The sequence below is a fragment of the Coregonus clupeaformis genome, unplaced genomic scaffold, assembly GCF_020615455.1.
Source record: "Coregonus clupeaformis isolate EN_2021a unplaced genomic scaffold, ASM2061545v1 scaf0682, whole genome shotgun sequence".
Classification (NCBI taxonomy): Eukaryota; Metazoa; Chordata; class Actinopteri; order Salmoniformes; family Salmonidae; genus Coregonus; species Coregonus clupeaformis.
In genome coordinates, this window is record NW_025534137.1 from 1,312 (window position 1) to 17,067 (window position 15,756).

The 15,756-nt window shown below is 42.0% G+C and overlaps 1 protein-coding gene across 1 annotated transcript in view; it reads right to left on the reverse strand.

The window, feature by feature from the left end:
* Positions 1-6,047: 6,047 nt before the first annotated feature.
* LOC123485419 (zinc finger protein 271-like) overlaps positions 6,048-15,756 on the reverse strand; it is a 33,252-nt gene continuing 23,543 nt past the window's right edge. Inside the window, exons 4-6 of the mRNA XM_045216320.1 lie at positions 13,962-14,047; positions 13,357-13,645; positions 6,048-7,325 (exon numbers count right to left, since the gene is read on the reverse strand). Coding sequence (XP_045072255.1) covers positions 6,334-7,325; positions 13,357-13,645; positions 13,962-14,047 — 1,367 coding nt within the window. The 3' untranslated portion in view covers positions 6,048-6,333. The remainder of the gene's footprint in view (positions 7,326-13,356; positions 13,646-13,961; positions 14,048-15,756) is intronic.

Sequence of the window (15,756 nt, forward strand, 5' to 3'; positions counted from 1 at the left end):
CGATGGAGGGTCATTTGATTCATCCACTGTCTTAACGATGGAGGGTCATTTGATTCATCCACTGTCTTAACGATGGAGGGTCATTTTGATTCATCCACTGTCTTAACGATGGAGGGTCATTTGATTCATCCACTGTCTTAACGATGGAGATATAAGAAAACTCAGGAAATATTTTTGGACATATTTAACCCCTTACTTCCAACATAGGCAGATGTGGTGGATTAAGACTCAGCCCATGCTGCGTCTCAATATCTCTAGCTTCAACTGACGGATTTTGATGGAGTTTATTTTTCATTATGTTACTTAGATTGACGTACGGGTGGGTCAATAAACTCTTAAGGATTTTAAATAACCTGTAGTAATTATTTTTTAAATAAATTTAATCCAGATCAAAATGACCCTTCTTTGTCTTGACACGAGTCACACACAAGTTGTTTTATGCTTTTATGTGATGTCAAGCACAGACACTGAGTAAAGCACTACAGAAAGAGATATTCAGATGTTTACAAAGGTAGTGAAATATATAATGTGAAGCATTTGATCCATTAACGTTTTGTTGGCCGCCCCCCACTCTTTGTAGATTTAACAATTCCTACAGAACAACATATTAAAGTGTAGACCTTCATTAGAATGGCCCTTTAAAACCACACATCGGTTCAACAACTGCAGAGTTTGTGCTCCTGTTTTTAATATATTACTCACTGTTGTTAATCAGATCTCTAGTCTCTTCTTCTTCTTCCAATGTGACAGTAATCTCCCCCTCTTCCTTTATTCCAAAAATGTCTTCCTCTTCTTTCACTGCGACAGTCATCTCCTCCTCCTCCTCCTCCTCTTTCACTCTGAACGCGTCTTCCTCTTCTTTCACTGTAACATCCTCCTCCTCTTTCACTCTAAAAGCTTCTTCATTTTCGGTCAATTTAACGTCTTTCTCTTCTTCTTTCACGGTAACAGCCTCAACCTCTACTTCTTTCTTTACTGTGACATCCTCCTCTTCCTCCTCCTCTTTCACGACAACGTTCAGCCACAGACCCTCTTTCTCCGTCCAGCAGACCTCCTCTTCTTTAGCAGGAGGAGAGTAGCTTAGTGAGCTCATGGTCGGGGATGTTAGCTAGATAGCCAGTTAGCATTAGTGACTAGGCTGGTGCTAATTTACCCAGCCAGCTAGCTGACTAACAACAACGTAAATATTAAATAGGGTAACTAGCAAGTAGATACGACAAGTGTGTTTAAAACACAGTGGCTAATATACACCGAAAGAGTTTAAAGAGCTTCAATGTTTTTTTGCCTTTGAAGCTACGGAGGTGGTTGACGAGCTGTTGTTGTTGAAGAAGCGTCCCGTCCACTAGATTATACGTCACACTGGCAGCATCGCCTGGCACACTGCCATCTGCTGGGTGGGAAGGGTAACACAGTCAAGGGAAATGTTCATTTTATTTTGAGACAAAAAAGTTGATTTTTCATTTATTTCATTAAATAATATTATATTGAGACGTACAAAGAGAAGCATGTGTTGATTAGTGAATATCTTTAATGAGTGAGAATTTAAAACAACCTACCATACTACTGCACATCAGCATTTAGGAAATCAGTCAAACGAACAGATAATATCCCAATAAGGCAACTAGGTCCAAACTGCTCCTACATGGTGTAACAATACTGTGTAGGTCCAAACTGTTTAGGACAAGTCTCTGAATGTCTTTGAATGGCCCAGCCAGAGCCCAGAAATTAACCCGATCGAACATCTCTGGAGAGACCTGAAAATTGCTGTGCAGCGACGCTCCCCATCCAACCTGACAGAGCTTGAGAGGATTTGCAGAGAAGAATGTGAGAAACTCCCCAAATACAGGTGTGCCAAGCATGTAGCGTCATACCCAAGAAGACTTGAGGCTGTAATCGGTGCTTCAACAACCAAAGGTGCTTCAACAAAGATCTCTCCAGAGATGTTCGATCAGGTTCAAGTCCGGGCTCTGGCTGGGCCACTCAAGGACATTCTGCCAAGGACAGCTGCCAAGCTCAACACTGACCCAGACACTAACTAATTTGCATGAGTATCAATGAGAGTGATCCCGGACGAGCCCCCACTTTATGTTACGAACCCCGTGGCTTTAAACGTCTAGGGTGGATGGACATGAGACCCGTAACATAATTCATGCAAATTATAAGTGTGACATGGAACAGTGAGAAATAAAACTACACGACAACCATAAACTACCGTCAAACATAAAAGGTTTATTGTTGAACACACGGTAAAGGTTTGGGAAAAAGGGCTGAGCAGGACCCAAGAAATGAAACAATAGTGTAAAACACCCCTAAACTGATCTTGCCTGCCTCAAGAACTGCTAAGCTACTGCTAATCATACAAAAATACAGTGGGTGGTCCGCTCAGGTCTAACTAGTGTTTTTAGACAGTTTTCTTCCCTCACGGGTAATGTACGCCCAAGGGCAACTTGCCTAAATTCCCCTTTTCCCAGAAACACACAAAGTTACCAAACAGAGTAACCAGCAAATGAGTGAGTAAACAAAACACAGGACACCACAGTATCCATACTCACATACGGAAATAGTCTCTAACAAAAAAACAACTGACCGGCTTTTAAACAATGGGATGTGTGATGGAAAAACCAGCTACAGGTGGGGCAATGCAGAGGAATGTTCACTGATTGGTCCACCTTAGCAATCAGCAAACACCTCAACGACCACCAATCAGGAACATACAGGACACCTGTGATTAGGGCAGAAGGAGAGGAAAAACACAAAAAGACACAGGATACCTGTATCCGTAACAACTAACAAGGGAAAACACATGAACTAATAGTACAGGTAGATAGCAATAAAACACGATGCTACAGAGACACAGAATAGGTTAGAGGAAAAACCAAAAAGAACTGGAGGAACTTATTCCGGAACTATCTGATGTTATCTATTAGACAGAGATAAAGCAAACTGGACGGAATATGGAGGAAAATGCACCAAACTCTTCCTGAATCTCCAACACAGAAAAAAACGCTACCAAAAAGAATGAGCAGAAACTCGTTACTAAAGAATCTACGATTCTCCAAATGATATTTTAAGAGGAAACTAAATATTTTTCAGCAGATGTTTTTATTTTCCGTCTCGTCCTCTGAACGACGATTACGGTAAAGGGCTAGATGGCACCAGGGCTTGATGGCACCAGGGCTAGATGGCACCAGGGCTAGATGGCCCCAGGGCTAGATGGCACCAGGGCTAGATGGCACCAGGGCTAGATGGCACCAGGGCTTGATGGCACCAGGGCTAGATGGCCCCAGGGCTAGATGGCCCCAGGGCTAGATGGCACCAGGGCTAGATGGCACCAGGGCTAGATGGCCCCAGGGCTAGATGGCCCCAGGGCTAGATGGCCCCAGGGCTTGATAAATAAAAATAAAAATGATAAAATCATAAAATGATCAGTGCGAAAGCAAAATGATAGAGGAATAACGTTTAGAGGCTATTAAATCCTATCAGTCTGGGAAAACCCCAGGGCTTGATGGCACCAGGGCTAGATGGCCCCAGGGCTTGATGGCACCAGGGCTAGATGGCCCCAGGGCTTGATGGCACCAGGGCTTGAGGGCTAGATGGCACCAGGGCTAGATGGCACCAGGGCCAGATGGCCCCAGGGCTAGATGGCACCAGGGCTAGATGGCACCAGGGCTTGATGGCACCAGGGCTAGATGGCACCAGGGCTTGATGGCACCAGGGCTAGATGGCCCCAGGGCTAGATGGCACCAGGGCCAGATGGCCCCAGGGCTAGATGGCCCCAGGTCTAGATGGCACCAGGGCTAGATGGCACCAGGGCTAGATGGCACCAGGGCTAGATGGCACCAGGGCTAGATGGCACCAGGGCTTGATGGCACCAGGGCTTGATGGCACCAGGGCTAGATGGCACCAGGGCTAGATGGCACCAGGGCTAGATGGCACCAGGGCTAGATGGCACCAGGGCTAGATGGCACCAGGGCTTGATGGCACCAGGGCTAGATGGCACCAGGGCTAGATGGCACCAGGGCTTGATGGCACCAGGGCTAGATGGCACCAGGGCTAGATGGCACCAGGGCTAGATGGCACCAGGGCTAGATGGCACGAGGGCTAGATGGCACCAGGGCTAGATGGCACCAGGGCTAGATGGCACCAGGGCTTGATGGCACCAGGGCTTGATGGCACCAGGGCTAGATGGCACCAGGGCTAGATGGCACCAGGGCTTGATGGCACCAGGGCTTGATGGCACCAGGGCTAGATGGCACCAGGGCTAGATGGCACCAGGGCTAGATGGCACCAGGGCTAGATGGCACCAGGGCTAGATGGCACCAGGGCTTGATGGCACCAGGGCTAGATGGCACCAGGGCTAGATGGCACCAGGGCTAGATGGCACCAGGGCTAGATGGCACCAGGGCTTGATGGCACCAGGGCTTGATGGCACCAGGGCTTGATGGCACCAGGGCTAGATGGCACCAGGGCTAGATGGCACCAGGGCTTGATGGCACCAGGGCTAGATGGCATACCGGTAGAGGTATATCAAGCCTTTTTTATATACTCAAAGCTCCTTTATTAGCTTGTTTTAACTCCTATAGAAATGGTAGTCTGACAGGTACTCAGCAGGAAGGTCTGATTTCACTATTAATAAAACAAGATCCAGATGGCAAAAATAAAGATCCAGTCCACCAAAAAAAAACTGGAGGCCAAAAATATTAGCGAAATGCACATAGCACTCAGAATTAAAAAGGTTTTTACCCAGGTATTGTTCATCCCGATCAGACAGGTTTTTTACATGGACGATACATTGGAGATAATATACGACAACTACTAGAAATAATAGAACATCATGAAACATCTAAGAAGCCAGGCCTGGTATTCATAGCGGATTCTGAAAAGGCCTTTGATAAAGTAAAAACTGGATTTTATATATAAATGCCTGGATTTTTTTTTTCAATTTCAGTGAGCATCTTTTAAAATGGGTAAAAGTAATGTATAGGAACCCCAGGTGTAAAATAGTAAATAGTGGCTACTTCGTTTTGTACTGTCAAGAGGAGTTAAACAAGGGTGTCCGCTGTCACCATATCTTAAAGCGTACCTATTTATATAATGAAAAAAAAAAAATTAAAATAGTGTATGCACTCACTAACTGTAAGTCACTCTGGATAAGAGCGTCTGCTAAATGACTAAAATGTCAAATGTAAAATCTATTCATCGAAATGCTAGCTATTAAAATCGTTCCACAAGGTTCGATTTTGGGTCCGGTACTGTTCAGTTTATATATGTTACCCCTTGGCAGCATTATCAGAAAGCACAGCATTGGTTTTCACTGCTACTCAGACGATACACAACTTTACATTTCTGTGTCTCCAGAGTATTTTAGCTCCACAGATAAATTATTAGACTGTATGACTGATTTAAATACTTGGATGGTTCACAACTTCCTCCAGCTAAATCAAGACAAGACTGAGGTAATTATTGTTGGAGCCAAAGCACAGAGAATCTAACCACATGTTAATTCACAGGCATAAAAACACCAGGTTATTTTAGTTTCTGAACTCAATTTTGAATCACACATTAGGAATGTGACCAAAATAGATTTTTACCACCTGAGGAACATTGCCAAGGTGCGGCCGTTTCTCTCTCAGGCTGATACAGAGAGACTCATCCATGCTTTTATTACAAGCAGGCTTGACTACTGTAATGCTCTCCTGTCTGGTCTACCCAAGAAAGACATTGGTCAACTGCAAAACATACAGAATGCTGCAGCACGGGTACTGACCAAGACCAGACGGAGAGCATACATTACACCGGTTTTAAGGTCTCTGCACTGGCTGCCTGTGAGTTTTAGAATTAATTTAAAGATGATTCTATTGGTTTTTAAATCAATCCACGATTGTGCACCCTAATACACGTCAGAAATGCTTTTGAGTTATGTACCCAGTAGGTCCCACAGGTCCTCTGGCACTGGCCTTTTTAACTATCCCAAAGCCCAGGACCAAGAGGCATGGAGAGGCAGCCTTTAGTTACTATGCCTCCCAGCCTCTGGAATAGCCAGAGAACCTGAGGGGGAACGAAACTGTGGACATATTTAAAAGAGATTTTAAGACACACCATTTTAGCTTTGCTTTTCCTCAGGGAGCTTTTTAGTCCTTCATTTTCTTTAGTTATTCTTTAGTTTTTTATCTTATGTTTGTGTAGTAAATATTTAATTTTAAAAAAAATTGTTCATTTTTTTTCTTCTGTAAAGCACATTGATTGAAATGTGCTGTATAAATACATATTGATTTGATGTGAATTTAGGTAATGTGATCCTGAAAATTTATTTCCACAATGGCAACAGGTTCTCTAACTGGGTAAAATTATTTCCACACTGGGAGCAATTGTGTGGTTTTTCCCCTGTGTGTGTAATTGTGTGGTTTTTTCCCCTGTGTGGGTCCTTTTATGTGATTTTAGGTCATATGATCGTGCATATCTCTTTCCACACAGGGTGCAATGGTAACGTTTCTCCCCTGTGTGCGTCCTCTCATGCGCCTTCATGTTATCTAACAACCTAAAGAATTTTCCACAATGGGAACAGGGGTAAGGCTTCTCTCCAGAGTGTATTTTCTTATGTTTGTTCAGGTTCCCTAAATGCAAAAAACACTTTCCACACTGGGAGCAACTGTGTGGTTTTTCCCCTGTGTGCGTCCTCTCATGTGATTTTAGGTCATGTGATCGTAAAAAACTAATTCCACACTGTGAGCAATGGTAAGATTTCTCCCCTGTATGTGTCTGCTCATGCTTTATTAGGTCCGATGATGTTGAAAATCTCTTTCCACACTTGGAGCAGTGGTAAAGCTTTTCTCCTGTGTGTTTCTTCTCATGATCTTTCAGGTTCCCTAACTTGGTAAAATCCTTTCCACACAGGGAGCAATGGTAAGGTTTCTCCCATGTGTGTGTCCTCTCATGCGACTTCAGGTTATCTGACAACCTAAAATTCTTTCCACAATGGGAACAGGAGTAAGGCTTCTCTCCAGAGTCTATTCTCTTATGTTTGTTCAGGTTCCCTAAATGGGAAAAAAGCTTTCCACACTGGGAGCAATTGTGTGGTTTTTCCCCAGTGTGTGTCCTCTCATGTGATTTTAGGTCATGTGATCGTGAGAATCTCTTTCCACACTGGGAGCATTGGAAGGGCTTTTCTCCTGTGTGTTTCCTTTCATGCTCTTTTAGCTTCCATAACCACTTAAAACCCATATTACACTGGGAGCAGTGGTGTGGCATCGCTGGATTAGGCGTCTCTGGGTCTGGTTCCCCTGAAGGACTCTTACTGCTGTCAGAGGGAGAGTCTGGTCTCTCTCCTGCCAAAGACAAAAACAGAGTATTTAGTTAAACAGAGAGACCTGAATGAAACCTCCATGATAAAACTGTTTTCCTATGAGGTTGAATCCAGACTAGATCCCTCATTATTTAACAAAATGTGGATCCTGGATGCTGATTGGTTGATAGCTGTTAGTTATTCACCTTAATCCCGGGTAATGCCTGTTAACAGTTCCATTTGAATTATTCCTACACATCCACTGTCCCCCAGCCAAGCCAGGCAATTCATAAACTAATCTCCACTAGAAAGAATCATCTAGACATTATCACCCCATGCTTCCAGCCTAGCATTTGGTTTGTATGTAAAATAAAATATGTATAGAACTTATTTTGGTGATTTATGACTGAATATAAATATATGGAACATGTTTATTTATATGGAATCGCTTTAATTACTATAATGACACCTAGTGGCCAATTGTTGGTTTGCTACTAGAATGTGACATAAGGGGTTAAGTTAAGATGGAGCTAGAATGGTACATAAGGGGTTAAGTTAAGATGGAGCTAGAATGGTACATAATGCGGCTAGAATGGTACATAAGGGGTTAAGTTAAGATGGGGCTAGAATGGTACATAAGGGGTTAAGTTAAGATGGGTCTAGAATGGTACATAAGGGGTTAAGTTAAGATGGGTCTAGAATGGTACATAAGGGGTTAAGTTAAGATGGGTCTAGAATGGTACATACAGGGTTAAGTTAAGATGGGTCTAGAATGGTACATAAGGGGTTAAGTTAAGATGGGGCTAGAATGGTACATAAGGGGTTAAGTTAAGATGGGGCTAGAATGGTACATAAGGGGTTAAGTTAAGATGGGTCTAGAATGGTACATAAGGGGTTAAGTTAAGATGGGGCTAGAATGGTACATAAGGGGTTAAGTTAAGATGGGGCTAGAATGGTACATAAGGGGTTAAGTTAAGATGGGGCTAGAATGGTACATAAGAGGTTAAGTTAAGATGGGGCTAGAATGGTACATACAGGGTTAAGTTAAGATGGGTCTAGAATGGTACATAAGGGGTTAAGTTAAGATGGGGCTAGAATGGTACATAAGGGGTTAAGTTAAGATGGGGCTAGAATGGTACATAAGGGGTTAAGTTAAGATGGGTCTAGAATGGTACATAAGGGGTTAAGTTAAGATGGGGCTTCAGTTGAACAGTGATTAGAACAGGTGATAGCAGTCTGCTATTGGAAGATGACTAAATATACAGTTTTCAACAGTTCTTCATAGCTGATTTATACCTCTTCACTTCTGGATTTATACCTCTCCACTTGTTCCACATGTTGTTGTGTTCCAGCCTGAATTTAATATGTATTAAAGTGAGATGTTGTGTCACTGGCCTTCACACAATATCCCATAATGGCAAAGTGGATCTATGTTTTTTGTGTGTGTTTTTTTTAACAAATCAGTACAAAATGAAAAGCTGAAATGTCTTGAGTCAATTAAGTATTCAACCCCTTTGTTAAGGCAAGCCAAATAAGTTCAGGAGTACAAATTTGCTTAACAAGTCACATAATAAATTTCAGCCACAACCAGCAAGCTAGGCTGCAGGGCTACGCCCACACCTAAGGCCACTCAGCCTCGTTCGGCTGCAACACGCCTGGGGAATTTAAGGGGATGCTTTAGTTCAGTACGGGGGGAGCTCCTGGCTGGACGCCGGAGGCTGAGCTCTACAGACATTTGTTTGAAGTCCTGGACATTGTGTTCTCGACAGGAAGAAGTGACCGGACCGCAAGTGAAGATGGTAATCTGGGTAGCAGCCCAGCTAGTAAGGATAACTCTGGGTTCAGTTAAGGAGAGAGAGTGGGAGAGTGTTTTGTTTTCAGTTACTGTTTGAGAAGCAGCTTTGTGAACCTTTTTATTTTTAATAAATCCGCCAGGCTGGTTTAAACTGTGCCCTTCTGTCATTGTTCCTCTTCGTGGCCTTCCTACCAGCCACACCTAGCGACTCGTTACAAGCGTCAGGACTACCTCATCTCTGTACCCCACACATACAATTATCTGTAAGGTCCCTCGGTCGAGCAGTGAATTTCAAACACAGATTCAACCACATAGACCAGGGAGGTTTTCCAATGCCTCCCAAAGAAGGGCGCCTATAGGTTGATGGGTTTTAAAAAAACATTTAAAAATACATTGAATATCCCTTTGAGCATGGTGAAGTTATTAATTACACTTTGGACGGTGTATCAATACACCCAGTCACTACAAAGATACAAACTTCCTAACTCAGTTGTCTGGAGAGGAAGGAAATCGCTCAGGGTGACATTTTGACATTGATTTCAAGATTTTTATTATTTTCATAATATTTGTACCTTTATACCATCAATATCAATGGCGGAGACGCATAAAGATGGCAGCCCTCTGCACTTACCACTAATTCCTTTTTTTGCTAAGTTGGCCGTATTGTACATTCCTCCACGTTACTCCTTTTTTTGTATCGTCATTAACAATTTTAGCTTCAAGACGCCCCAAAAATAAAGAAATAAAAAAAGTTTATTGTGCTGATTTATTGGCACATTGAATTGTAGTTTACAAACTCTGTGGAAAAAAACAATGACGTCATATCTGAATTCTGCCATCTTTATGTTTGCCATTGGAATCTGTCAATGCTTACCTGGATACATGCTTGCTTTACCATTCAACAGTTAAGGAACTGTGTGACAAACCTTTGACATTTTGAGTATAATAATGTTATAATGAAATGTTAGTTTTTTTGGAGACTTCAGAAATACGTTGAAACAGTCCACGTGTTGAATTTCATTTGATATAATTCCCCAGAATCTAAATAGTTCCAGAATCTGTATAGTCCCAGAATCTGTATAGTTCCAGAATCTGTATAGTTCCAGAATCTGAATAGTTCCAGAATCTGAATAGTTCCAGAATCTAAATAGTTCCAGAATCTGAATAGTTCCAGAATCTAAATAGTTCCAGAATCTGTATAGTTCCAGAATCTAAATAGTTCCAGAATCTGTATAGTTCCAGAATCTGTATAGTTCCAGAATCTGAATAGTTCCAGAATCTGAATAGTTCCAGAATCTAAATAGTTCCAGAATCTGAATAGTTCCAGAATCTAAATAGTTCCAGAATATGTATAGTTCCAGAATCTAAATAGTTCCAGAATCTGTATAGTTCCAGAATCTGTATAGTTCCAGAATCTGTATAGTTCCAGAATCTGAATAGTTCCAGAATCTAAATAGTTCCAGAATCTGTATAGTTCCAGAATCTGAATAGTTCCAGAATCTAAATAGTTCCAGAATCTAAATAGTTCCAGAATCTGTATAGTTCCAGAATCTAAATAGTTCCATAATCTGAATAGTTCCATAATCTGAATAGTTCCAGATTCTAAATAGTTCCAGAATCTGAATAGTTCCAGAATCTGAATAGGTCCAGAATCTGTATAGTTCCAGAATCTAAATAGTTCCAGAATCTGAATAGTTCCAGAATCTGAATAGTTCCAGAATCTGTATAGTTCCAGAATCTGTATAGTTCCAGAATCTGTATAGTTCCAGAATCTGAATAGTTCCAGAATCTGAATAGTACCAGAATCTGAATAGTTCCATTCCTGATATTACTACCAGTGTTTTATAATGGTTTCCCACCATGATATTGTGATATGTATTCCTGTCAGTCATTAACTTTGTATGTGTTGATTTGTGAATGCTGTACATGCTAGCTAGTGGCTGTACTTTTCTCTCTACATGTCGTCATTGGGCTAGCATGGCTATCCATGTCCCCTTTTATTGTTCATTTGTACTTTACAGAGGAGTTGGTGCTAGAGTTCTGCACGGGTCTAACAGACCCGGAATTCCTAGATCCGACCCGGGATCCGGGTCCCAAATTCTGACTTTTGTCTTGGATCTGATATAATTGCCACGAGTCTGGGGTATGTGCAATTAAAATGTCTTTACCGACTGGACCCCTCCTGATGACCGCGTGGAGCTTGCTATCTGCTGAGGAGAGAGAGGGAGCGAGTGAACGGAGCCTTGGCCTAGGTTACTGTTCATTGCGAAGATGGAGGCCTTTTTCCTTATACTAAAACGACAGGTAGAGGAGAAAGATTACAGTGAAAAGAAGGCGACGAGGGGAATGGTTTATTTTTGTTATTATTATTTTGTAGTCATTTTAGCAGATGCTCTTATCCAGAGCGACTTACAGAGGAAGGCCCTCAAAATTGTCAAAGACTCCAGCCACCCTAGTCATAGACTGTTCTCTCTGCTACCGCACGGCAAGCGGTACCGGAGTGTACCAAGTCTAGGTCCAAAAGGCTTCTCAACAGCTTCTACCCCCAAGCCATAAGACTCCTGAACAGCTAATCATGGCTACCCTGACTATTTGCACTGCCCCCCCACCCCATCTTTTTACGCTGCTGCTACTCTGTTAATTATTTATGCATAGTCACTTTAACTCTACCCACATGTACATATTACTTCAACTACCTCAACTAGCCGGTGCCCCCGCACATTGACTCTGCACCGGTACCCCCCCCTGTATATATAGCCTCCCTACTGTTATTTTATTTGACTTCTGCTCTTTTTTTCTCAACACTTTTTTGTTGTTTTATTCTACTTTTTTATTTAAAATAAATGCACTGTTGGTTAAGGGCTGTAAGTAAGCATTTCACTGTAATGTCTGCACCTGTTGAATTCGGCGCATGTGGCCAATAAATTTTGATTTGATTTGATGAGGGCTTGAACTGTCTTTTGGACCCGTAAATATCTCTACTTGGGATATTTATTTTTAAATAGATAACGGTATGTTTTTGAAAGATTATATTGTATTTTTCTGACTACAATGACATACTTAGACAAAGACAATAGACAACTAAACATTTACTACATTATTTCTACAAACATTAATGACATTCCACCTGCTCAGACCCACATGTTCCCACCATATCCACCCATCCTGCCTGTCTCACAATCTGATTTTCTCTCCTTCCTCATCCTTTGTATATCTCCATTGCTTGTAATATTTTATGCCATATGGCTTCAAATTGAACTATTCTGTTTCTCTCTGTAGCCCACATTTTGTTCAATATTTAAGATAATAACGCATTTGATTCATCCACTGTCTTAACGATGGAGGGTCATTTGATTCATCCACTGTCTTAACGATGGAGGGTCATTTGATTCATCCACTGTCTTAACGATGGAGGGTCATTTGATTCATCCACTGTTTTAACAATGGAGGGTCATTTGATTCATCCACTGTCTTAACGATGGAGATATGAGAAAACTCAGGAAATATTTTTGGACAAATATTTAACCCCTTACTTCCATTTGTTTGTACGGGTTACCTTCAGACGAGGGGGTTGTGGAGCAAAACGGAAGAAAATAGTCCCTTTTCCATTATAGTTTTTTTAGGCCAAACCGTTCGGTTTGGAAGGTGGAAGGTGCCCGAGCTACAGACGTTTCCGTGAGAAGATCGATTTTCGGGATGTATCATGGTCTGATAAACACCGCTGTAGCTTGGGCACCTTCCACCGCAGTAGCGGAAGGCCGACATAGGCAGATGGGGTGGATTAAGACTCAGCCCATGCTGCGTCTCAATATCTCTAGCTTCAACTGACGGATTTTGATAGAGATTATTTTTCATTATGTTACTTAGATTGACGCACGGGTGCGTCAATAAACTCTTAAGGATTTTAAATAATCTGTAGTAATTCTTTTTTTATAAATTTAATCCAGATCAAAATGATCCTTCTTTGTCTTGATTCTGTCCACTTCATCATTTGAAGTCACACACGAGTTGTTTTATGCTTTTATGTGATGTCAAGCACAGACACTGAGTAAAGCACTACAGAAAGAGATATTCAGATGTTTACAAAGGTAGTGAAATATATAATGTGAAGCATTTGATCCATTAACGTTTTGTTGGCCGCCCCCCACTCTTTGTAGATTTAACAATTCCTACAGAACAACATATTAAAGTTTAGACCTTTATTAGAATGGCCCTTTAAAACCACACATCGGTTCAACAACTGCAGAGTTTGTGCTCCTGTTTTTAATATATTACTCACTGTTGTTAATCAGATCTCCAGTCTCTTCTTCTTCTTCCAATGTGACAGTAATCTCCCCCTCTTCCTTTATTCCAAAAATGTCTTCCTCTTCTTTCACTGCGACAGTCATCTCCCCCTCCTCCTCTTTCACTCTGAACGCGTCTTCCTCTTCTTTCACTGTAACATCCTCCTCCTCTTTCACTCTAAAAGCTTCTTCATCTTCGGTCAATTTAACGTCTTTCTCTTCTTCTTTCACGGTAACAGCTTCACCACCCTCTACTTCTTTTTTTACTGTGACATCCTCCTCTTCCTTCTCCTCTTTCACGACAATGTTCAGCCCCAGAGCTTCTTTCTCCGTCCAGCAGACCTCTTCTTTAGCAGGAGAAGAGTAGCTTAGTGAGCTCATGGTTGGGATGTTAGCTAGATAGCCAGTTAGCATTAGTGACTAGGCTGGTGCTAATTTACCCAGCCAGCTAGCTAGCTGACTAACAACAACGTAAATATTAAATAGGGTAACTAGCAAGTAGATACGACAAGTGTGTTTAAAACACAGTCGCTAATATACACCGAAAGAGTTTAAAGAGCTTCAATGTTTTTTTGGCTATGAAGCTACGGAGGTGATTGACTAGCTGTTGTTGTTGAAGAAGCGTCCCGTCCACTAGATTATACGTCACACTGGCAGCATCGCCTGAAACAGGCACATCGCCATCTGCTGGGTGGGAAGGGTAACACAGTCAAGGGAAATGTTCATTTTATTTTGAGACAAAAAGTTGATTTTTCATTTATTTCATTAAATAATATTATATTGAGACGTACAAAGAGAAGCATGTGTTGATTAATGAATATCTTTAATGAGTGAGAATTTAAAACAACCTACCATACTAAGGCACCTAGGTCCAAACTGCTCCTTTTATTTTATTTTATTTTATTTATTTCACCTTTATTTAACCAGGTAAACCAGTTGAGAACAAGTTCTCATTTACAACTGAGACCTGGCCAAGATAAAGCAAAGCAGTGCGATAAAAACAACAATACAGAGTTACATATGGGGTAAAACAAAACAAAGTCAAAAATACAACAGAAATACATATAATATACAGTGTGTGCAAATTTAGCAAGTTATGGAGGTAAGGCAATAAAATAGGCTATAGTGCAAAATAATTACAATTAGTATTAACACTGGACTGATAGATGTGCAAGAGATGATGTGCAAATAGAGATACTGGGGTACAAATGAGCAAAATAAATAACAATATAGGGATGAGGTAGTTGGGCGGGCTAATTTCAGATGGGCTGTGTACAGGTGCAGTGATCGGTAAGGTGTTCTGACAACTGATGCTTAAAGTTAGTGAGGGAGATAAGTGTCTCCAGCTTCAGAGATTTTTGCAATTTGTTCCAGTCATGGGCAGCAGAGAACTGGAAGGAATTGCGGCCAAAGGAGGTGTTGGCTTTGGGGATGACCAGTGAGATATACCCGCTGGAGCGCAGACTACGGGTGGGTGTTGCTATGGTGACCAATGAGCTAAGATAAGGCGGGGATTTGCCTAGCAGTGATTTATAGATGGCCTGGAGCCAGTGGGTTTGGCGACGAATATGTAGTGAGGACCAGCCAACAAGAGCGTACAGGTCACAGTGGTGGGTAGTATATGGGGCTTTGGAGAAAAAACGGATGGCACTGTGATAGACTACATCCAATTTGCTGAGTAGAGTGTTGGAGGCTATTTTGTAAATGACATCGCCGAAGTCAAGGATCGGTAGGATAGTCAGTTTTACGAGGGCATGTTTGGCAGCATGAGTGAAGGAGGCTTTGTTGCGAAATAGGAAACCGATTCTAGATTTAACTTTGGATTGGAGATTCTTAATGTGAGTCTGGAAGGAGAGTTTACAGTCTAACCAGACACCTAGATATTTGTAGTTGTCCACATACTCTAGGTCAGACCCGTCGAGAGTAGTGATTCTAGTCGGGTGGGCGGGTGCAAGCAGCGTTCGGTTGAAGAGCATGCATTTAGTTTTACTAGTGTTTAAGAGCAGTTGGAGGCTACTGAAGGAGTGTTGTATGGAATTGAAGCTCGTTTGGAGGTTTGTTAACACAGTGTCCAATGAAGGGCCAGATGTATACAAAATGGTGTCGTCTGCGTAGAGGTGGATCTGAGAGTCACCAGCAGCAAGAGCGACGTCATTGATATACACAGAGAAAAGAGTCGGCCCAAGAATTGAACCCTGTGGCACCCCCATAGAGACTGCCATAGGTCCAGACAACAGGCCCTCCGATTTGACACATTGAACTCTATCTGAGAAGTAGTTGGTGAACCAGGCGAGGCAGTCATTTGAGAAACCAAGGCTATTTAGTCTGCCAATAAGAATGCGGTGGTTGACAGAGTCGAAAGCCTTGGCCAGGGTCAATGAAAACGGCTGCACAGT